This window comes from Cucumis melo, chromosome 8 (genome assembly GCF_025177605.1).
Source record: "Cucumis melo cultivar AY chromosome 8, USDA_Cmelo_AY_1.0, whole genome shotgun sequence".
Classification (NCBI taxonomy): Eukaryota; Viridiplantae; Streptophyta; class Magnoliopsida; order Cucurbitales; family Cucurbitaceae; genus Cucumis; species Cucumis melo.
In genome coordinates this window covers 32,622,737-32,645,796 of record NC_066864.1, presented here as the reverse complement: position 1 = coordinate 32,645,796, position 23,060 = coordinate 32,622,737, and the positions used below count along the sequence as shown (strand labels likewise).

The window sequence follows — 23,060 nt, the reverse complement described above, 5'->3', positions numbered from 1 at the left end:
TTATGTTGGATTTTGTCAATGGAAATTTAAGCAATGATGGAACAATACGATCCATTAACCATTTTAAAAATTTTGTTATTATTTTTTAAAAATATTTTATTATTAAAAGGAAAAACGTAAATTTCTTTTATTGATGAAATGAAAATGTACAAACGTGAAACTCCTACTTGTGGAGATATGGAAAACAGCCCAAAAATCAAAATGGATACATATTACAACACCACTCTCAATAAAGAAATATATATATTGAAAAAAATTTAAATTTTTTGTTGAAAAAATGGAAAGAGGCTAATGCTAAAAGTGACAATCACTTTGAGTATCTCCAAATAAGAAAACTCTTAAAATTTTAACGAACTAAGAATTGAAAAGTATCCCACTGCTTCAATCACGAAAACTTTAAGATTTTGGAAAAACAGCCGCAGGCCATGATTTTCAGATTTTGGCAGGGCCAAAGCTTAAGAAGAATCAACAAATCCTGTGGAGTAATGGGGTGAAAACTGTGCTGACTGATTTGTGGTTTGAAAGAAACTAAATTGTCTTCCATGACAAGGGAACTCCTTGGGTTACTAGATTTGAATCAGCTCATCCCTTTGGACCCCTCTCCAAGGCGCTGATTATTCAAGTCAAGATATTAGTTTAAACTAGAGTGCTCTCATTTCCATGATTTAAATTGTTGACAGCAGCAATTTATTTTAATAAGGCCAAGTCCAGTAGCTCTAAACTCCCAGCTCCAAGGTTCGTCAAAATAGAAGTCAACCAGGATTTTAGCGAAAAAAGGAAGCTGCAAGCACCCAATCATCCTTCCCCTCCAAGACAGAACCAATGGTTGATCAAGAACCATGAAGTTGCTAAGGTTAACTTTGAAACCTTTGGATTATATCAAAATTATCTGCTTCAGATGACTGGAGATTGATCTGTAAGAGGCTGGAAGATTTTTTCCAAACGAAAATCGTAATAAACCCTCTATTCGATGAGAATGCCTTCATTAGTATTGATCAAGGATCATCATAGACTTTATCCGTAAGGAAGAAAAATGGCAGGCTTGGGGGAATTTCCACCTCAAATTCGAAAGATGGGGCAACATCGGCCACTTGTTTTAAAAGGCCACAATGGTTCACTCAAAATCGAAAACCTTCTCTGGATTATTGGTGTAGAAGCACCTTTGAGATTTTTGGAGATCACTTTGGAGGTCTTATTGACGTAGCCACTAAAACTCTGAATTTAACAAATTTTGGTGGCTTTGAATTTCTAAATCCTCCTAGACCTTCCAAAGTTCCTCTTTTGTTGGATGACTTTAAAAATTCTATTGATCGTTTGAGAATCGGAGATGTCTTGTTAGATGAAGATTTTGATCTTTCCTCCTTTCCATTAGTTTTAAATGTTTTGAAATCAGTTTTTGTAGCTCTCCCAGGAATAGAAATCCTTTTGAAATTCTGTAGCTTTTTCCGGCCATACCACCGACGCTGGAGAAAAAGACAGAGGTCGGTTGATAGTGATTTAATTACACGAGCATCTGAACAGTCCCCCTCTTTGAATATTGCTGGACCCAAGATAAACTGCTGTTCCAAAATGGCAGCGGGGCCCACTTCTATTGATTTTGTTTTTAAAACTCCGGTAGACAAAGAGCCATCAATTGAGAGGAATAAAGAAAAAAAGCCCATTTAATTACTGTTAAGAGTAATTTCGAAATTTGCTCCAAAATAACCAATGACAACTCATCACATTTAAAGCAAACGTTACAAAATGCTTCTCCAATTGAAAACTCACATTCTGTTAGTTTAGTGGCCCAACTTTCTCTAGATTCTGGACTTTCCAACCGTTTCAAGTTTGACAAAGGAAGTAAACTCACTCATGCTCCAAAAATTCTCAAGCATTACATCCACAAGCAAACCTCCTTCAATAATGTTTGGACCGCCCTACTAAAATCAGAACTAAATGGGGTTTGTGTCCTTAAACCTCCTTCCTCAGCTTCTTTTCGGAATCACCCAATCAAGCTCTCCATTTTTGATAAAAACCCGAATCTCTTAGAGGGGTACAACACTAAAGTTCAGGCCCCTAAATGCTTCATTAGCCAGTAAATTTAGTGTCATGCCCCGCCTTGCATTCGTCCTTAACCCTACCATGTGGAACGAAAAGCAACATGAACAATCCTGACACCTCTAAACGAAATGTCAGAAAGCTCGCTTAGGTCCTTTAACACTACTAAATGAATAAGAATACAACCATAACCAAACATATGCAGCGGAAAAAGAACACTATACTTCACTTTTAATAACCTTTATTAACTCAAACTCATGCCTTCTACAATTACAACAATACAAACATTCTTAATACAAGATCTCAACAATGAAATGCTAAACACCTTCACAATCTTCAACCCTCAACGATCACTTAGTTCCCAGTTCGATCGTTTAGCTGCTTGATCGATTGCTCTCTTAGCTTGCCACGTTCTACTTACACTTTACACATGTCGGCTTATAACTCATCAAACTATGCAAAATTTGACATTGCCTTGAAATGTTATACTTATCTTCTCGAAATGTCCAACTTTTTATCATCCGACTTTTTCCTTACAAAACAACATCAGAGATGCCTATTTCCTCCTAAACAGTTGTTTAGCTATCTACACAATCTTTCAACCACTTACACGATCCTTTACCCTCTTATACGATGGTTCAATCCTCTTACACGATCATTTATCCTTTTAAAATGATCGTTTTGTTCTTATACGATCGTCTATCTTTCTTACACGATCGTTTAACTAAATACTTCTTTAAACTTTTGTTAAACTTCTTACACGATCGTTTAACTTTCCTACATGATCGTTCAACTTTTCACATAATCATTCAACTTTTCACATAATCGTTCAGCTTTCCTACACGATTCAACAAAATACTTCTTCAAAAACCTTCTCCAAAACTCCTGTTTAACAAAACGACCCACTTAGGTGCAGGTCTTACATTCAGTCTCTCCCACCAAGCATTTTGACAGCTTCCAAACTCTAACACTAAAATAACTTTGTTGCAAGGCTCCCCTCGTCATGTTACCAATTTCTTTGAGAAGCTATCGACCGAGACTTTGGATTCACCTTTCAGCGTCAGTAGTGAGGAGTCTGTGGGTTTCCTAATGGTTTTGATCACAAGAGTAATGTAGAAATTGAAGGGGCAGACCTTACTGCCTTATTGATGAAGCTGTCACCCTTCCAATCCAAGTCCCCTTGAAATTGCCTAAGGATCTTATGTCCTTAGTCAACGACTGTGGCATCATCTTGATCTAAAGAGATAGCTTAGTCTTAATTTCGCTCATCTAGTCCCATGAAGATAATTTCTTGGAATACAGATTGCTGCGAGGGTGAATGGGTAGTTTCAATCAAGTTGTATTTTGGTGGGCATGAAGGTGCTGGACAGTATATCTGGTACAGGATAAGGCATAAGCTGAAAGAGTTCGAATTAGGGGAGTCGTTGAATTCTTGTGAAGATGCTGTCATATGTGAAAAGACGCTAACATATAATCCATCTCTTAATAATGTGGGGGACATATTTATCCTTGTATTGGCTTCCCACTTGTGTAGATGAAAAATGTAGAAAGCCATTAGTCGCAATTTCAAGTTCATCTGTAATCCCAGCCTTACCAGTGGTTTCTGGTGTTTGTGTCAAAGAATTGTCATTTGGTATTTATCCTAGAGAAGGTAAATATTTTGGTGGTCATGAGGGAGCAAGCCTCTTTAGTTGGTATCAAGAGAAGATTGATGGAACATTCGTTCTCATTAAGGGAGCAACATCTTTGAACTATAAAGTCACTGAAGCTGATTATAATTGCCATTTGATATTTGGGTTCACACTAGTTCGTTCAGATTCTATTGTTGGAGAACTTGTGTTGTCTGATCCAACAGGCATTATTCTTCCGGAGCTTCCTAATGGGGAAATGCTTGCTCTCACAGGAAAGGCAATTGTAGGTGAAGTCCTAACCGTAGTAGAAGTGATCCCAAAGGGTGATCATTAGCAATTTGTCTGGAATAAGTATATAAAAGAAGTAACGTACCAATGGCCCAGTTCAGCTGAAGTAGGAGATACCAAGTCTTTTGAGCTTTTACCTACAAAACGCTCGTGTTCTTACAAAGTTCGTCTTGAAGACATTGGTCATTGCTTAAGATGTGAGTGCATTGTGATAGATTCATTTGGAAGATCAACTGAGCCAACCTATGCTGAGACTTCATCAGTGTTACAAGGTGTCCCTAAGATTGATAAGCTGGAGATAGAAGGTAGAGGTTTTCATACCAATTTATGTCGTTCCTGGCAGTAACAGTGGAGGAAAAGAAGGGAAGAGTAGAATACAATGGCTTAGGTCCATGGTTGGGAGTCCTCATCTTATCTCTATCCCAGACGCAACGTAGCTGCTTGGTGCTCTCGAACCAAGGAGTTTGTGAATTACTCCACTCAGAATCTTTGTCTCAACGGGGCAGTCTTTCTCTCTCAACCAGTCCCCTAGGCCTAGTTTTTGTTTTGGTGACTTTGTCTGCACTTTTACAGCTTTGTCTTTCCCAGTTTTGGCCAGCCTTTTTTAGAGCATAGCTTACGTTTTCATTTTGTTTTGTTTACAGAGTAGCTGTTTTGTTTTAGGCTTGTCTTTGTACTGTTTTGCTTCTATTCCCTTCATTTATTTCTCTGTCTCAGCCAAGCTGGACTTTGTTTTCATTGTATTTGGCTTTAATTTTATTCTTGCTTTATTTTGGAATATGCTGTTTTAGTGCTAAGGGGGTGTCAACCTAGTTGAGATGTCCGGGTGCATCTTCTGATCTCTTTTACTTAGTGCTTTCTAGGCTCCTTTATTACATTCATTGTATAACTCTCTTGTACATTGAGTTTTACTTTAATAAAGAAGTTTGCCTCCACGTTGATAGCAACAACGGATAAGATGACTCTCTTCCTCAACTACAATCCATTGGCTTGTTTTGTTATTTTTGATTATTCCTGGCAATGATCGTAATTTTTAAGTCTTTATCTAGTTATTTGTAAGTTTCTTTTTGGAGGCGATGATGGTGCTAAGGGGATGTCAACCTAGCTAAGATGCTCGTGGTAACCTCCTGATTCGTATCTTTATGCTTGTTGTTTCCATTGTGCTCTGAGCATTAAGTTTGATATAATTATCTAAATGAGGCTTGTTTCTTGTTGAAAAAAACCAAATATAATAAAACGAGTCAACTATTCTGCAACTTTCTATTTCCATCTTTGAATCTGGAGGAGCGGTCGAGGGAAAATGGCAACACGCTTGCTGGAGAATTGAGAAGGATGAATGGAGGGGGAGAGATGACGACGAGGGGAGAAGAAAAGAGAAGGGAAGAGAAAGGGAGAGAACTTTCCTGGATATTGTTATTTGCTTTTCAATCCAGAAAGACCCAACAATGTGACCAGCCAACATAAAGGTCAAAAGATTGATGACAAAATTTGCCCATGCTGTCTCAAATACAAAGCCACTTGAAGGTTGGCCAGCGAGAAGAGATAGAAACCTATACAGTCTTGAAATATATTGAACAGTAACTGCAGCGCATAGCAGATTTTTGGCATAATTTGCTTCAGAAGGCAATGATGAGTTTGGATCAAGTTTCAATTGAGGATTTCATTGGTAAGGAGGGCAAATGTCAAGAAGTCAGGCCTACCTATGGAACCAAGCACCAGACTCTCCTACCTCCTCTCAACAATGGAACCAAGTATAAGACTCTTCCACCTCTTCTCACTCTCCAGAGAAAGACTTTACCACAACAAAATGAACATGACCCTACCTACCAACCTTTCCCGCAATATAAACCACTTCCCAAGCCTAACTAACAGTGGGACCCAGCCTCAGCAGCCACACTTCCCATCACACGTGCTTCTCCCTTGTTACCTCTCCTACAATATTGCAATATAATAGGTTGCCTAACAAAGAACATGTGGCCAGATCCTACTAGAAATTATCCAGGTTAGTTTAAACCAATACAAATGAGAGATAAGAAGGGAAATCCTCTGATTATTACTCGAGTCCTTAATAATAAACATGTTCTTCTCACACTATATCCAAAAATAAGAGTTGTAAATACGACACATCACCTCCATTGAGTTCGAAGTCGTAAATAAGAATTTGTTGTATATATTTTTTCCCTTATTTCTAATTTGTATTTGTATTTGATTCACTTGTGAAAAGAAGGGTAGTAATTATATTGTCTTCCCAAAATTGAACTTATTGTTTCACGATTGTTGCAGATCGTGGGTCTTGATTGTAGCAATGCAATCCAATGCTCAGCAAAGGTTAGTTTTCAAATATTTTTGTTATTATTTGTGGTTGCTCCGCTTGACCAGTAAATAACTTGTTATTGCTATTCCATAGAGGTGAATAATTAATACTGCTTACTTAAAAGTATTAATCTTTTTATGACTTTTATTCTTTTGCAGGAGGGGATAGGTATAGTTGAAATTTTAAATGCGATTGTTGAAAGAGTTCCTCCACCACGTAATACCGCTAATAGACCACTCCGAGCATTAATATTTGATAGGTATATAAACTAGCTTGGTTATCTCTACTTTATTTATGTTTATGATCAAATGACTCTTTTTTACCCTAGATATTATTAATTTGAGGTCTGCTTTATCATTTTTGTTTATTTGGTGGATCTTTTTGCATTCATGAACCTCCTTCCTTAGCGTGTATTGGTGAGAAGCATTTTGACGTTTGGATTAAAGTGTCTTGACTGTGTCCCATATATCTTTGGCTGTTGCAGCCTATAGTAACGACTTGCCAATCTAGGGTTCCATATTGTTGATCAGTATGGATCGAACAATAGAGTCCTTTGCTTTTCAGTATTGTTTCTGTGGATTGCCTGGTGGAGGGCGAGGTATTTCTCCCATTAGAAAGCCAAATTTATGTCGTCCTTTAAGGACCATCTTCATTGATTGAGACCATAGGAAATAGTTATTGCCATTCAACTTTTTCCCTGAAAGGTGATATCTTGTAGAGTGAGCCACTGTATTAGTTACATAAGGAGAGCATAAAGTAGGGGACGAGGTTATTGGATTCTCAAAATACATCGTGAGTATTGAATGTCGTCCCTAAGATAGCCTCAATTGCTGTAATATGTTGTTGAAGCCCTTCTAGTTGCTGTTGAGCTATTCTTGAGGAAGCTTGCACGTTAGGATTGGAATGTGTCGAAGATTCACCAACCTCAAATGTTGAGTGACTTTGAGGATTTTAAACATCGGGATGTAACTTAGGTCAGTGGGTGGTAGGGCATACAGATTTGACGACAGGAGTGGTGGTGGCCGATCGAAATTAGGTGGCAATACATAAATCGGGCGTGGGGAGCAATATAAGCCGTGGAAGAAGAAAAGGGTTGCACAGATGGGATGGCCGACACTTTCTGAGGAGGAAGGACCAACGCGTATAGCTCTGACGGAGGTGCGGACGATGATGGAATCAACTGGATCACATTTTCCGGCGTTGTTTGAAGGTGGCAGAACCATTCGTCCATGGCAGCACCGATACGATGATTGACAGCGGTGGCGACGATAGCACTAAAACTGGTAGCTGTTCCTCTATTTGATTTCCATCATTGGTTGTGTCTTCTAGGGTTTCTAGTGTGTGTTCAATGTCTCGCTCTGATACTATATTGAGAGTAGAGACAAAGCCACACCGATTTATGTGAAAACCTGAGTACCGAGAGAAAAACCACGATATGTTGTTCTTATTATTTTTTGATCAATTACAAAGGTACAACAAGGGAGATTAAATAGAATACACAAGGATAAAAGAAAAAAAAGAAAAAAATATTTTTGGTAAACTTTCTATAACTAATTTTTTCATAAACTAATAGTACTTTACATGAAATTGGTATCAGAGCATTTACGCTCTCGGGACCTATGGTTATTCGGCATGGAATGCAACTGGTGGCAATTGAGTAACCTGCTCGAGGCGGAAGATACCCCCGCCCTCTCTCCAAGAACCTTCTCAAGACGCTTGTTGTCCATGGAAGATTCGATGGGGAGAATTGAGAGAGCATTTAATGAGGCCTTGCAAATGTTAGATGCGACAACTCCGCTCCAAGAAATCCCTGAAGAGTGACCAGAGATGGTTCATTAGTTGGGACAACGTGACGTTTGTGGAGCTGGACAACAGAGATTGGGACAAAATGATCAAGAAGGAAGTTACGGGACTCAAGATCGAAGAAGACCCAATCAAGAACATCAAGAATCACTTCCAAGATTCCAAGAATGCAACCAAGAATTCCAAGATTGGAGTTCTTCGAATGATGAGGAGGAAGATAGAGAAAACGAGGGCTATGGGAGAAGATTTCAAGCTCATTATGGTGAAAAGAGAGAAGAACCCATTGAATATAAGTTGAAGATTGATTTACCTAGCTATGATGACAAGAGGAACAATGACATTTTTCTGGATTGGCTAAAGATTATCGAGAACTTCTTCAACTATATGAATATGCCTGAAAAAAAGAAGGTTCACTTAGTAGCACTAAAGCTAAAAGTTGACGCATCAGCATGGTGGGAGAAAGTAGAGATGAATAGGAGAAGAAATGGTAAAAGACCTATTATTGCATGGGAGAAAATGAAGAAACTGATATAGGCAAGATTTCTCCCTTCTAACTATGAACACACACTTTATAATCAATATCGAAGCTGTCGATAGGGAGGTTGGGCTATGGCTGATTATATTGAAGAATTCCACCGTTTGGGAGCCCGTATAAATCTGATGGAGAATGAGCAACAACTGGTTACCCGTTTTGTTGGTGGACTATGGTTTGACATCAAGGAGAAGGTTAAGCTTCAGCCATTTCTGACATTATCTGAAGCTATCAGCTATACAGAATCAGTAAAAGAGTTGATTGAGACAATTTAGATAATGACTACTAGGCGAAGTCCATGGGACAACTTGAATAGTAGACGATCTGTATTAGCAAAGAGTAATACTCCTCATCCCCAATCCAGGAAAGACCAGGAGAAGGAGAAGACCCTTGATCTAAATGGAAAGAAGGCCGAAACTACATCCAAGAAGCAGGTTGAGAATCCCTATCAACTGCCCCATTTAAGCAAGTGTTTTCAATGTGGGCAAACAGGGCATCTCTCTAATTCTTGTCATCAACGAATGAAGGAGAAGAGTCAAACAATGATCAAGAGGATGTTCTTCAACAAGAAGAAGAGTTCCTTGAATCAAATGATGGGGAGAGACTTTTTTGTGTTCTTCAAGAAGTCTTCATAGCACCAAGAGGAGATATTTCTCACCAACAAAGGCATAGCCTGTTTAAAACTAGATGCACTATTCTGGTTAAAGTCTGCAATGTGATAATTGATAGTGGCAGCAGTGAGATTTGTAGCCAAGAAGCTGATTTTTGCACTTAACCTCAAAACGGAACCTCATCTAAACTGTTGTAAAATTGGCTGGATCAAGAAGGGATGAGACACACAAGTAAATGAAATTTGCTCAGTTCCATTATCGATTGGAGGAAGCTACAAAGACTAGATTGTGAGTGATGTGCTTGTTATGGACTATGACACTCAATACATAAGGCGAGAGAACATGTGGATGAACAAAAAAATAGTTTTACTTCCGGTCATTGAAAAGAATGAGGATGGGATCAATGCAAAGCATTTGGGCAACCACCTCTTCATCACCGTAAGTGGAAAGCAATTTGATATAGAGAAAGAAACTAATATTTTGTGTCTTGTTATTGCAGGCCATGCTTTAAATGACTCCTCTGGAAATATTCCTCTAAAAAACTAAGATCTATTGGATCAATATCCAAGTATCAAAGATGAACCTTCAAAGCTCCCATCTTTGCAGGATATTCAACATAGTATTTATCTCTTGCCTAGATCATTGCTTCCTCATTACAGAATGAGCCTAAATGAATATACCATCCTAAACCAACATCTGAGTCATCAACTTTTAGCCTCCTCGTGTTCCTTCTCCAAGGATTTCGATTTTGTCTCAGTGCGAGTTGATGGATGTTTAGTTTGATATAGTCTTTTAGTCTTTTTATTTGTATTTCTTTGTACTTCTTTTGGTTTTTTTTTTTTTTTTTTTTTTTTGCCTTTGGACATTATTCCTTTGGTTTTTAGCTTTTTTGGATATGATGAGGGTGCTATGGGGTGTCAACCTAGTTGAGTTGCTAGGTGCACCTCCTGATCTATGGTTACATGCTTAGTGTATAATTCTCTTGTATGAGCTTTTGTCTCATTATTATTATATTAAAGAGGCCGTCTCATTTCAAAAAAAAAAAAAAAAAAAAAAAAAGGACAGAACCACCTTCAAATGTTCCTTTGATGTTGTCTATACTAAATCTCCTAGACTCACTTTTGATATAGCCAACTTACATATTGGTGTGGATATACAAAATGAAGCAGAAGATATGGCAGACCGTGTACAGATGCTTCATAAATATGATTATGATCACTTAATAAAAAATACAGCATTTTATAAAGAAGAGAAAGATGAGAAGAGATCTTCACTTCCAAGCGGGAGACCTTGTTATGGCACACTAAAGATAAGATAGGTTCCCAGCCCGAACTTACGGAAAGTTGAAAGATAAGCAGATGCCCTTGCAAAGTGCTAGCAAAATATGATACTAATGCCTGCAAGATTGAACTATCAGAAGAGTTGAATATCAACCGAGTTTTTAATGTGGGTGACTTATTTTTTCTTGAAACAGATACAAACTTCTTTATTAAAAATAAACTCAAAGTACAAGAGAGTTATATAGTGAGAATAATAGAGAAGCCTAGAAATGGGAGAGAGAGAGGATCAATAGGTGCACCCAGACATCTCAACTAGGTTGACACCCCTTAGCATCCTTATCATATCCAAATTAAACGAACAATGCTAAGGTCATGCAAAGATCGAAAAGTAACAATATAATACCTAATGGTAGGCAGATGCAAAGCTGAAAAGTAATAAAACAAATGTATAAATACAAAATAAATCCCAGCAACACTACATTTACCCTAACTAGGCTGCTTTTTCTTTCTCAACTTGCCTAATTGTTACTGCATCAGATTCATTGTTTGCAGATTACACAACCTGAAGCTCTCTATTGCTTTTTAAGACTTGAAGGATTGCCCCTGTTTTAGTCGTTAATTTTGAGATTGTTTTTTTTTTTGGGCCTCCCCATTTGTTTCTTGCTGTTTTTTCTAGTCCCATTTTGTTTTCTGGACCTTTGTCGCAAGCTGGATGCTTTTATTATTGTTTCTATGTTGGTTTGTTTATGTTTGTACTCGGGATATGATGCTTGGCATTAGGGGGTGTTAACCTAGTTGAAATGTCCGGGTGTGCCTCCTGATCCCTATAGAACTCCCTTGATTACTACTTCTTTATTGCTTTCTTTGTATAAATCTCTTGTACATTGAGTTCTTATTAATAAAGAGGTTTTTATCTCCGTTTCAAAAGAAAAATCCCAGCAACACTACAAAACTAAAGCCCCGATGAGTTCTAGCTTGCTGACCCAGCTCGAGGACAAGTCTAGTGTTAAAGGGGTGGATTATGGTGTAAACAATTGAGTTAGTTACCAGTTAGTTACTTAGTTACTTAGTAACTAACTTTGTATTAAATCTTCTACTGCCCTCCCTTTGGCAGGTAGAATAATATTCATTCGAAATCCCTTTGGTAGTTTACATCAGATTTTGAGTCAATTAGTGATTTAATAGAGAAAGACTAAATTTTATCAACTAATATACACACAAGTAGAAGAAATTTCAACTAAATAGTTTGCTGATAAAAATGCTTGGACTTCGTTGTTCTGCCAGTAAAATCTAAATGTTGATGAACTTACTGAATCTTTTATGAGGCTACCTTGTTTTTGTGCAGTTATTATGATCCATATAGAGGTGTTATAGTTTATTTTCGGGTGGTTGATGGGCGAATAAAGAGAGGCGATAGAATATATTTCATGGCAAGTGACAAGGTAATTTTCTAGATACTCAAAAAACTGTTTACCCACCTTTGCTTTCTTCCTACACTTTAAGTTAATGGAGTTCCTTTTCTCTAATACATTTAATTTAAAACCACTATACTGACAGGATTATTTTGCTGATGAAGTTGGAGTTTTATCTCCCAATCAGTTGGAAGTGGAGGAACTTTATGCTGGAGAGGTAGATGATTGACTGAACTATTGTTTCTCTGTTGAAATTATCTGCAATTTTCTTTTTTATTTCACTGTTCTTCATAGTTGGGTTTAAAAATTTAATCTATTGTATACCTTAAACATGATACAACCCTAATTTATAACTCTAAAGTAAGTCGTCGATAAGGAGAGTAGGTTGAACTGATGGCTGAGGCATTGTTAGCGCAAAAATGGCTCCACTACTTGCTGGGGCAAAAGTTCATTGTGATATTGGATCAAAAAGCTCTTGAGTTCTTAAATGAACAAAGGGAAGATAGGTGGTTAACTAAGTTAGGCTATAATTGAAATTCTTTGTGAACTAGGACTGCAAAATAAAGCTTGCTTATGTGCTTTCCTGAATGCCCGAAAGAATGGGTGCCGTGGTTTTGCTGGAAACTTCTCTTTTAGACATATTGTTGGTTAAGTAGGAAATAGAAAATGGAGTTGGTAATTGGAAAAGAATATGCAGCAACTTCTATTGGCAAAAATGAGAAGGTAAGTCCTCTCTCCTCCTCCCCCACTCCACGGCTTCTCCCAGGCTTCAGCATCCTCTAATTCCGGAAAGATAAATAGTTTCAGACATGGAGGTGAAAAGCTGCAAAATCCAAGATTCATTTTACTGCATATGGTTTGAAAGAGGATATTTCCATATTGAGGATGTAGATTTCAAAAAAATTCTCAAAGTGTCTAAGCTCCAACTTGAATGGTTTGTGGAAGCTATTGCGAATCTAGTGAAAGAACCAGAATGGAAGTTCTTTTTGGACAACAGAAATGAAGGACGTGAATGAGCAAGGCTAACTAAATTTCGAACTCCTTCAGGGTGGTTCATGAGGTGTGTAGCACAAAAGGGATATAGGGACTTCTCCTTTCTTCACATCTTTTCAGGTCATAAGAAAGGATGGGTCTTCATTTCTTAATATGATCAAGGACTTTTTGTTGATTCATCCCTTAAATTGGTGACCTGAATAAGGCCAATGATCACAACTAAGGACCCACCTGGACTTTGCTTGAAATATGGAAACCTTCAGCTGTCCTTTATCGATCAACTGGAGGTCTGAGGAGTTTTGATATAGATATAGCAGACTGAGTCCATCGGAGTTGATCATCAGAAATAGAAATAGATCTATTAGCTTCCACATCTTCAATGATACAATTACCATCAGTAATGCGACCGATTGATTTTACAACAGACAATCTTCCTTCTGAACTTTGATGCTCATTGGAAAGGACAGACTACTGGAAAGGAATGATGAGGAGAGAGGAGAAAGGAGAGAGGGGAGAGAACTTACCTTTTCTTTCTTTATGTTTCCATCTAACTTTGATGCTCATTTCAATATTATTCTTCTATTTTCTTGCCCTTTTCATTTTCAGGTTGGCTATCTTTCAGCTTCTATAAGATCAGTAGCTGATGCAAGAGTCGGGGACACCATTACTCACCATGGTAGAAAAGCCGAAGACTCTCTACCTGGATATGAAGAGGCCACACCAATGGTATTCTGTGGCCTTTTTCCAGTTGATGCAGACCAGTATTAATCCCCTACTTATTCTCATTTATTTACTATGTTCTGAAATTTACAAAATCATGGTTGGCTTGGTTTCTTCTTAATCTAAACTTTTGTGCTTTGCATTTTCAGGTTCCCAGAGTTACGTGATGCCCTTGAAAAGCTACAACTTAATGATGCTGCGTTGAAGGTTATTGAGCCATCTATTTTATTTTGTATATTTCAGTTTTAAGTTGATTCTTTACATAGTTTAAATTGCTCGATGATTTGATTTGCTTAATACGATTAGATCGGCGAGAAGGTGTAGAAATTGTTAAATATTTACAGGGGAGGATTAGCTAGTTCATATTCTTATGCCAAAGGAGGTTTTTAGCATTTAGTTCGACAATAGGTTTTTTTATAGCAAACTTCTATTCTTTTTGTATCAGGGAATCATTTTTCGTTTTGTATTCCAACATTCAAGTGTAAGATACATAGCCTTTGTATATAGGAGAAAGAAGGGCTATTCATAAAAGGAAATAATTATATTGAGAATAAAATAAAGCCCTTGATGTTTCTACAGCTAATTATCTTATTTACAATCAACACCACCTATTATTCATACTATAGCAGGATGGGAAATCACCAATCTGATTGGTTGCAACAATATCTAATATGAATTTTAATCATTCTGACACTTCAACTTCATACAGTTTGAGCCTGAAACATCGAATGCAATGGGTTTTGGCTTCAGGTGTGGTTTCCTGGGTCTTCTCCACATGGAAATTGTCCAGGTTCGTTTTCTTTTATCTTTTCATAAAGAAATGTATCTGCTTCTTATCCTTATCCTTAGTATGTATTTTCAGCGTTGAAAGATAAATTTTCTTATTGTTATAGTTGTCATAGAATATATAACTATAGGAGCTATTTAGTCTTTTGTCCTTTACTGTAATTTACTAGTCTTTATTTAGGGTTTCCATGTATGCCTATATACATTGAACTCTATTTTATAGAAGGAAGGAAGGGTGTTATTTCATATTTCACTCTAACTACAACATAGTATCAGAGACATCTAGGGTTTAGAGCGTCTATTTGTTTATTTTTTGAAAACTTCATTTCGGTAGGGTTTAAGTTTGTGTCACCGAGTTCAAGTGATTGTCTGTTGACACCGTCCACCTCAGATAGGTGCTTTCACTGTTTGCCCTTATCTGAGTTCGTTGCTCGCCAGAAGAAGCTGGGTGTGAGCTTCATGCACTGGTAGAAGACACTTCCTAGTCCCCCACACACAAGCGCATCGACTGAGTTTGTCTCCACTAGTGTTTTCCATTTGGTTCGTGCATTTGGTTCCTCCGAAATCTAAACGGGTGTGAGGTTCTTTGGAAAAATGCCCTCTTTTGCTTGGGTTTGTTGTGTTCCAATTTGGTTGGGTGCATCTCAGATCTTTGTTCCGGTCAGTTTGTGCCTTTGGTTCCATTCAAATCCATTTGGGTGTCATGATATTTCAAAGAAATTTAATTGTTTCTAGGGGTTGTGCCTGTGTTCTATTTTGTGGCTATTTTATGCTCGTTCTTTGACTGTTATTTGTTCATTTCGTTTGGTGTGGCTTCAGGGTGTGGTTGTTACTATCCTATGGCCGAATATGATCCCATAGTGATGTCTAATTTAGTTCAATTACGGGAATCACTTGATAACTGAGGTAAGTTCTCTCTCCGCTCTCCCTTCCCCTTCCCTCCCCTTTTCGACACCACTCATCTATCAGTTTCCCAGCGAGTGTGTTTTGAGACTGGAAGTGGAGAGTTGTAATATTGATAACTTGTTTTTCTGCATTTCGTACGAGGATGGATCATTTCAAGTGGAAGATGTTGAAGCCAACATAAAACTGCCCTTATCAATCCCCCAGCTTATATAGTTTGACAAAGCCATTTCAGAATTGAGCCAAAAACCAGAAGATAGATTCTTATTTCAAAAATGGAACAGTTGAAAATGGAATGGTTGAAGTTTCTAAATTCAGAGCTCAGTGTGGTTGGGTAATGAGATGGGTTGTTTGGTCCCGTACAAGTGGTACATCCTTCATTTGTATTCCCTCAGGTCAAGATAAGGCGGGTTGGGGTTTTCTTCAGCAAAATGTTAGGAGGCTTCAAGTCAAAACATGAATACATGACTTGGTACTCAACCCAATTTTTTTTCTCAAATGGTGACAAGCCTCTTTATTATTAATAAATGAGACTAATGCTCAAAATACAAGAGTATTATATTAAGAGTAAAACAAGCAAAAGACAACGTCATCCAAACAAACTAATCAAAGATGAACTCGTCTCAATTAAGTCATCAATCAGCAACAAGAAGATTGAGGAGCAAACTTTTAAGGAGTTGAAAGATAGTTATGCAGAGAAGGTGAAGCCAATGAGTTACATTCATTTCTCTGTTCTAGCACCCAAAAAACGGAGTACAAGTTGTTATTAGATTATCTAGAATTCTGAAGTTTGTAAAATCGGTTTCAACAATCTTTGGACTGTTACAAGACTGTTTTGGTTCGACGAATGGACAGAAATAGCTAGCACTCTAAAATTCTACTTTGAATTTGATGTCATTATCAATCCATTTTCTGCAAGTGATTTGCTCTTTTTGGATCAAGGTGAGTTGGACGGTTTTGTTGAATACTCGAGGAAATGGCAAGTTTGTCATCATTTTTCATTTAGAATTTGAAAGGTAGAACAAGCAGGTACATGGTCCGAAAGTAGTGAAGGGTTATGGCGGGTCGATCTCGATTAAAAACTTACCTTTATATTACTGGAGCCAGCATACCTTTGAAGCTATTGCATCATATTTTGGTGGACTAGTCCCTAGGGCAAATGAAACATTGAACGTTGTTAATGTTGCTGAAGCAAAACTTCATGTTCAGAAAAATTTATGTGGTTTTATGCCATCTACTATAGAAATTCAGATGAAAAAAGAGGTAACATCTTTTTTAATTTTGGATATATTGAATGTTTGGAACCCTCGATAAAAGTTAAAGGTGCTTTAGTTATAAAAGATTTTTCCAACCCAATCGACTTGGCTCGTCTAACCCTAGTAATATTTATCCAAGGACTTAAACTTGAGTTCTTTTTTCCACTTGTGTATCAATGGAAGTTGCTACTGCTGTGGATACTACGAACCACCTTACACCAAAGTGAATTTTGTTCTACTATGGAACTCCACCCCCACTTGGCAAGGAGAGCCATATTTCTAAATTTTAGCTTGTCCAACCTAATACTCCATCTCCTTGGGGTTTGGAGATAAATTCCATTTCACTAGGTGGTTCAATTTTCTGCCCTTGTTTCCTTCCCAAAAGAAGTTCCTCATGGTTCTTTCAATAGAATTAGATGTTTTCTGGCATGAGAAAACTGGACCTGAAGCAGATGGGTAGATTGGAGAGCCAGATGAGCAAAGAGTAAGTCTAAGGGAGCACTTTCTGGATATCCTCCCAAAGGAAGATATAGGTACATCAAAGGGAGTTCTTCTAGTTTGCAATTCAACATGGATGCCGCCAAGGAGATCTTATTGTCCTCAATATTAACACCGCAAATGGTTGACTTCTCCCATTTTGCCTGGAACACCACTCAAACATTTCAAGCGTCTTTTTTAAGTTTCCTCAATATTTCCTCTTTTTGACGTCCCAATAAGTGATTCCTTGAAAATCCTGGTTTCGAAAATGTCGAAGATAGAAAAGTCCATTCAGCTTTCAAAGAATTCATCTCTTCCCCTTTGTCAACAAGAACTTAATTTAATATTTCCTAGTCAATCAGATTAGTGAAATCTTCAAGAAACAATGTTTCTTCAATAGCCTTAGGATCTTAAGCAGTTAAATGGCCTCAAAATTAAGTAGTATATGACCCCAATTTTCATCTCTTAATTCAACTGTTGCTGGCAAAAACATAGAGATTATGACTAACCTCGATTTTAGCTTACGAGCAATTAATCATATTCAAAGTGTCTAAAGAAATGCTTTTGAGGCCTCCAAAGTCAACCCTAAACCCTAAACTCCGATGCTCCACTAATACAAATGTAGGTTTTTTATGTAGATCCAGCTGCCACACCCCCTTTTACTACTTCCTATCTACTATTCTTGAAGCTGTTACACTTCTCAAGAAGAAGTGAAATGACCCAAACCTCTGCCACTTACTGGGTTCTCTGCCAGCTCTTCAAAGTTGCATAAGGAAGATCTGATAAGAGCTTTATTTGTAGACAATGGGTTTATGATAATTTTCGTGTGAAAGTAATCCTCCAAAGTTTTTACGATGTCTTTCCAATTATTAAACAAAAACAGCCGAGTAGTGACCCACAGGTTGCTGAAATCTTCCATAAACACCTCACTGTTCCTTGTATTTTCTGGTTTAGCTTTCTCTTTTTAGATTAGATTTGGTACAAGCTGTGGCTGGATGTTTGGCTTTTTTTGTTTGTATGGCTTCAAAACTATTGTACTCTTTACTATGCTTTCTTATGGGGTGTGATGAAGGCACTAAAGGAGTGTCAAGCTAGTTGAGATGTCCAAGAGTCCTAAATTTCTTTTATGTTCATTGTGTAATCCTCCTGTACTTTGAGCATTAGTCTCATTGTTTTTATTAATAAAGAGACTTGTTTCCTTTAAGAATAAAAAACACCTCACTGTTACTGTGAACCCCAAGTTGCATAAGGAAGATCTAATAAGAGATCTTAGCTTCAGAGTAATGAACCCACAAGCTGCACCCTGTCTTTTTGAGTCCAAGTGACAAGCTGGCTATGGATGATATCTTCAAACCAGGTTGGGGTGGAGTGTTGATTGTTTCATTTATTGTTAATATTTCCATTGTATCTAAGACATTTATGTATTTATTTTTTCTTTCTTTGTGTTTTCCTACTTTGTATTGGCCATTTCTTCTATTTAAGAAAACCTGTTCTTTCTAAGAGAAATAAGAGGAGAACACTTTCGTACAAGTCATTTTCTTCGGGAAAAATACAAGGCCTGGAGTTTACTAGATGTGTGAAGATCGGAGAAAAATTAGGATTTTTTACAAAAACTTTGAATGTATTTCGAGTAGAGTACCTATGCAACAAGCTGTACATGACTAATATATTTATATATGCTCCAGCTTGAGGGGGCTCCATTGGCGCCACTGCTTTTCGTAGTTGCTAACCCTTAGCCACCAAAAATGCCTTTCCAGCAGTATGTTGAGATCGGGAGGATTGCCCTCATCAACTACGGTGAGGATTACGGGAAGCTTGTTGTAATCGTTGATGTAATTCACCAGAATCGGGCTTTGGTCGATGCCCTTGATATGGAGTGTTCTCAAATGAACTTTAAGAGACTCTCCTTGACCGATATCAAAATTGATATTAAGCGGGTCCCGAAGAAGAAGGAACTGATTGAAGCCATGAAAGCTGGGGATGTTCAGAAGAAATGGGAGAATCTCTTGGGGCAGAAATTTGATTGTTAAGAAGAGAAGAGCCTCATTCAATGACTTCGGGAGGTTCAAGCTTATGTTCGCAAAGATTAAAAGGGCTGGATTGGTTAGGCAAGAGCTTGCAAAGTTGAAGGAGGCCGAGGCTTAGAGGTTCATTGTTTGAAGGGATTTTCTCATTTTGCTCTTACGACTTTCTTTTAACTTCTATAGGTTGTTGATTTATAGTTCAAACATTTTTGTATTATTATTATTGCCTTAAGTCATTGTGTTTCAACTTCTTCCATTTTTAATCTTATTACGCCTATTTCTTATTTGGATTTCAATATGCTCCAACTTGAGGGTGAGTGTTATGGTATGTATATGTAATTATGGAAGGTTTTAGTCTTTTGTCCTTTATTGTAATTTGCTAGTCCTTATTTAGGGTCTCCACGTATGCTTATATGTATTGAATTCTATTGTATAGAATGAAGTGAGAGAATGCCTTCTTATTTTGCACTAGCTATCACTCTTACAAATGGCTCTTTTATGCAGGAAAGACTTGAAAGGGAATACAACCTAAGCCTGATAACAACGGCTCCAAGTGTTGTATATAGAGTTAACTGTGTAAACGGTGATACTGTAATTTCTCCTCTTTTCCAAGGCTTATGCTTCATTATTTTATAGTAGTTGGAAGAATGGAAATAGTATGTCATACTACTTGTTTTTATTGTGAATCTAGAGCAACATGTTACTTAAAGTTCTATTCAGTTGCTCAAAAAACTTGATGACCTAAAAAACTTTGTTTGCAAAACCCAAAAGCTTGGGTTGAATACAACCTTAGCGTTCATGTTCCTTTGCATGTTTACGAGAAGGATCAATTAAATCTTGAAAAACGTGGTGGGGAGAGGACATGACAAAAATATTGGAACTTTTAATCCAATGAGGCAACTAATAAATCAAAGAAATAAGAAGAGATTTCACTTTTATAAAAATAAGCTAAAGAGAAATTCGTTTCAATTAAAGAGTGAATTAATTTTTATTATCTACTTTTTTTTTTTTTTTTTTTTTTTTTTTTACGGTGACACTTTAATGGTGTTTGGTGATAGCTGATGTTTGCTCCACTCCAGCTTTCAATTTAACTGACACTTCTATAAAATTAAGATTAAACTTTTACACTTTACTTGTTTCTCCATTTACCAATGTAGAAATATTAATGCTCCTTCCTCTAATGTTTTTGTTCATTGAATGCAACTGCATATGTGGGTATGTGCGCATAACTTAAGATGGGACAAATAATTATTGACCTTTGGAAATTAAAACTTTTTGTTATCTCATGCTAACCTTATGACAAAATTTTCATTTCTTAAGGTTGAATGCTCAAATCCATCCCTACTTCCTGAGCCTGGAAAAAGGAGGTCAATTGAAGAGCCATTTGTGAAGGTCTTTTTCTATGCTCGGACGCACTTATCATATCTAATTATTGTATGTAGTAATATGATATGTTGTTTCAATCTAATCATAGATTGAGATGCTTACACCAAAAGAGTATATTGGACCCCTGATGGAATTAGCCCAGGAAAGAAGAGGAGAGTTTCAAGAAATGAAATTTATTACAGAAGTTAGAGCGTCAATCACTTATGCACTGCCACTAGCAGAAGTAAGTTTATTGTCAATATTTTTCGTTTTTATTATTATTCTCATTCTTTATTTGTAATGAGCGAACAACTTTCCTTACATCAATGTGTCTGTCCATATCATCTTGTGTTGTATCATGTAATATTTCAGGAACATTGGAATTTTAATTCAGATCCTTCAGTTGTTGAACTTGTGTAGGTTGTTGATGTAAGTAGAAAGGGGTTAAATTGGGTAATTGGGCGAAAGTTAAGTTAATTCCCTTGTTCCCTTCTGTTTAAGATCTTCACTGGTTCTTCCTCATAGGACAGGTTCTCCTTCAATCTCACTGGCTGTGCTTGTAATAGATGCGAAGGATTCAGAATATACTTCTTCAACATGAACACATGGAACATGTTGATTATTTCCTTTTTTGCATTATATTTGATTGGATTGGTTGTATTATATTTGCGAAAATTATGTTTTCCTTATTTGTAATTGGTTCTTGTGTAGAATGTATTTTCTCTTATTTCACTTAGAAAGAAAAGGGTTTTCTTAAATAGAAGAAATACCCAATACAAAGTAGGAAAATACAAAATAAGGAAAAATTAATAAATACACAAATATATCTTTAAAAACAATGAAAATATTAACAATAAAGGAAAGAATTAACAAAAGAAATAATCGACACTCCCCCTCAAGCTGGTTTGAAGATATCATCCATAGCTAGCTTGTTAATTAAGTTATTGAATTACCATTTTGGAAGACCTTTAGTTAACACATCTGCAATTTGTTATGTTGTTGGAAGATAAGGAATGCATATTATTCCTTGAACAATCTTCAATTTTATGAAGTGTTTATCAACTTGAATATGTTTCTTCCGATCATGAAGGAGTGGATTGTGGGCAATGGAAATTGTTGTCTTGTTATCACAATAAATGTTCATAGGCATTGTCTAGGAGAATGTCAATTCTTCCAATAGTCTTCTTATCCATATGCCCTCACAAATACCGTGGGCCGGCCCTAAATTCTTCTTTTGCACTACTTCCTGCAACCATACTCTGCTTTTCACTTTGCAAGTAACTAGATTTCCTCCAACAAAGAAGTAATAACCTGAAGTGGATCTTCAGTCAGTTGTACTACCTGTCCAATCAGCTTTAGTGTACACTTCGACACTTATAGGTGGTCGTGTTTTTTAAACAATATGCCTTTTCCTGGAGCATCTTTCAAATATCTTAGGATTCTATAAACAACATCAAAATAAGCTGGTTCAGGAGCCTGCATGAACTGACTTACCTACCGTAGTAACTGCAAAGTGATGTCAGGATGTGTGTGAGAGAGATATATAAGTCTCCCCACAAATCTCTGATACTTTTCTTTTTCTTTTATTTCTTTTTCAGTAGCAACTTCCAATTTTAGGCTCTGCTCGATGAGAGTTTCAGCTATGCTGCTCAAGAATATATTTCCTTTGGTTAGAATGTCACTTTTATACTTGGAAAACTCCATGCCAAGGAAATATTTTAAAGTTCCTAGGTCTTTGATTTGGAAATCATTAGCTCTTGTCTAACTCTCTTGTACTTTGAGCTCATCTTTCCTTTTGGCTATTAATAAAGATCATTAGCTAGCTTTTTCTTCATGAAATTCAGTCGAATCTCATTTTTGCTTGTAAGAATGATTTCATCAACGTAAGCTATCAAAACCATAACCAATACTTTTGTGTATGTTGAGCATAGTACGATCAGCTTGACTTTGGCTAAATCTATAAATCATGATTGCTTTTTCAAAATGTTCAAACCAGGCTCTAGGAGACCGTTTAAGATCGTATATTGATTTCTTTAACTTGCACACTTTGTTAATCCCGAGATCTACCTCAAAACTATGTGGCAAGTCCATAGATACCTCTTTTTCAAGATTCCCATTGAGAAAGTCATTCTTATCATCCAGTTGATAAAGAAGTCGATCAAAATTAATTGCAACAGATAGCAAAATTCTGATGGAATTAATTTTAGCAACTAGAGCAAATGTCTCTTAATAATCAACTCTATAGGTCTGAGTAAACCCTTTAGCAACCAATCTGGCGTTGTATTTTTCAATACTACCATCAGCATCACATTTTACAGTGAACACCCACTTGCATCCAACTATTTTCTTGTCTTTTGTACCATGTGCAATTTTGTTTCAGTGCATTCATCACTTCCGTTACTGCCAATTTCCAATTCAAATCATTTAAGGCGTCCTGTACATTCCTTGGAACAAATATGTCGGTTATTTTGGATGTGAAAGCTTTATGACTGTGAGACATTTTGTGATAAGAAAGAGAGTTTGCAATGTGATGTTTTGTACATTGATGGGTACCTTTCTTGTGGGCAATTGGAATGTCAAGATCAGAGACATCAATTAAGAAGTTTTGAGGAGGATTAGGAAAATTAT

The 23,060-nt window shown here is 36.9% G+C and overlaps 1 protein-coding gene and 1 pseudogene across 1 annotated transcript in view; both read left to right on the top strand.

Annotated features, from left to right (window-relative positions):
- Positions 1–23,060, top strand: part of LOC103491317 (translation factor GUF1 homolog, chloroplastic) — a 78,364-nt gene that overhangs the window by 35,324 nt on the left and 19,980 nt on the right. The window contains exons 7-16 of the mRNA XM_051089157.1: positions 6,240–6,284; positions 6,429–6,529; positions 11,842–11,938; positions 12,054–12,125; positions 13,508–13,662; positions 13,771–13,828; positions 14,331–14,411; positions 19,572–19,658; positions 20,388–20,459; positions 20,542–20,676. Of these exons, the coding sequence (XP_050945114.1) occupies positions 6,240–6,284; positions 6,429–6,529; positions 11,842–11,938; positions 12,054–12,125; positions 13,508–13,662; positions 13,771–13,828; positions 14,331–14,411; positions 19,572–19,658; positions 20,388–20,459; positions 20,542–20,676 (903 nt within the window). The remainder of the gene's footprint in view (positions 1–6,239; positions 6,285–6,428; positions 6,530–11,841; positions 11,939–12,053; positions 12,126–13,507; positions 13,663–13,770; positions 13,829–14,330; positions 14,412–19,571; positions 19,659–20,387; positions 20,460–20,541; positions 20,677–23,060) is intronic.
- On the top strand, positions 15,334–20,450 carry LOC103491308 (60S ribosomal protein L14-1-like; annotated as a pseudogene).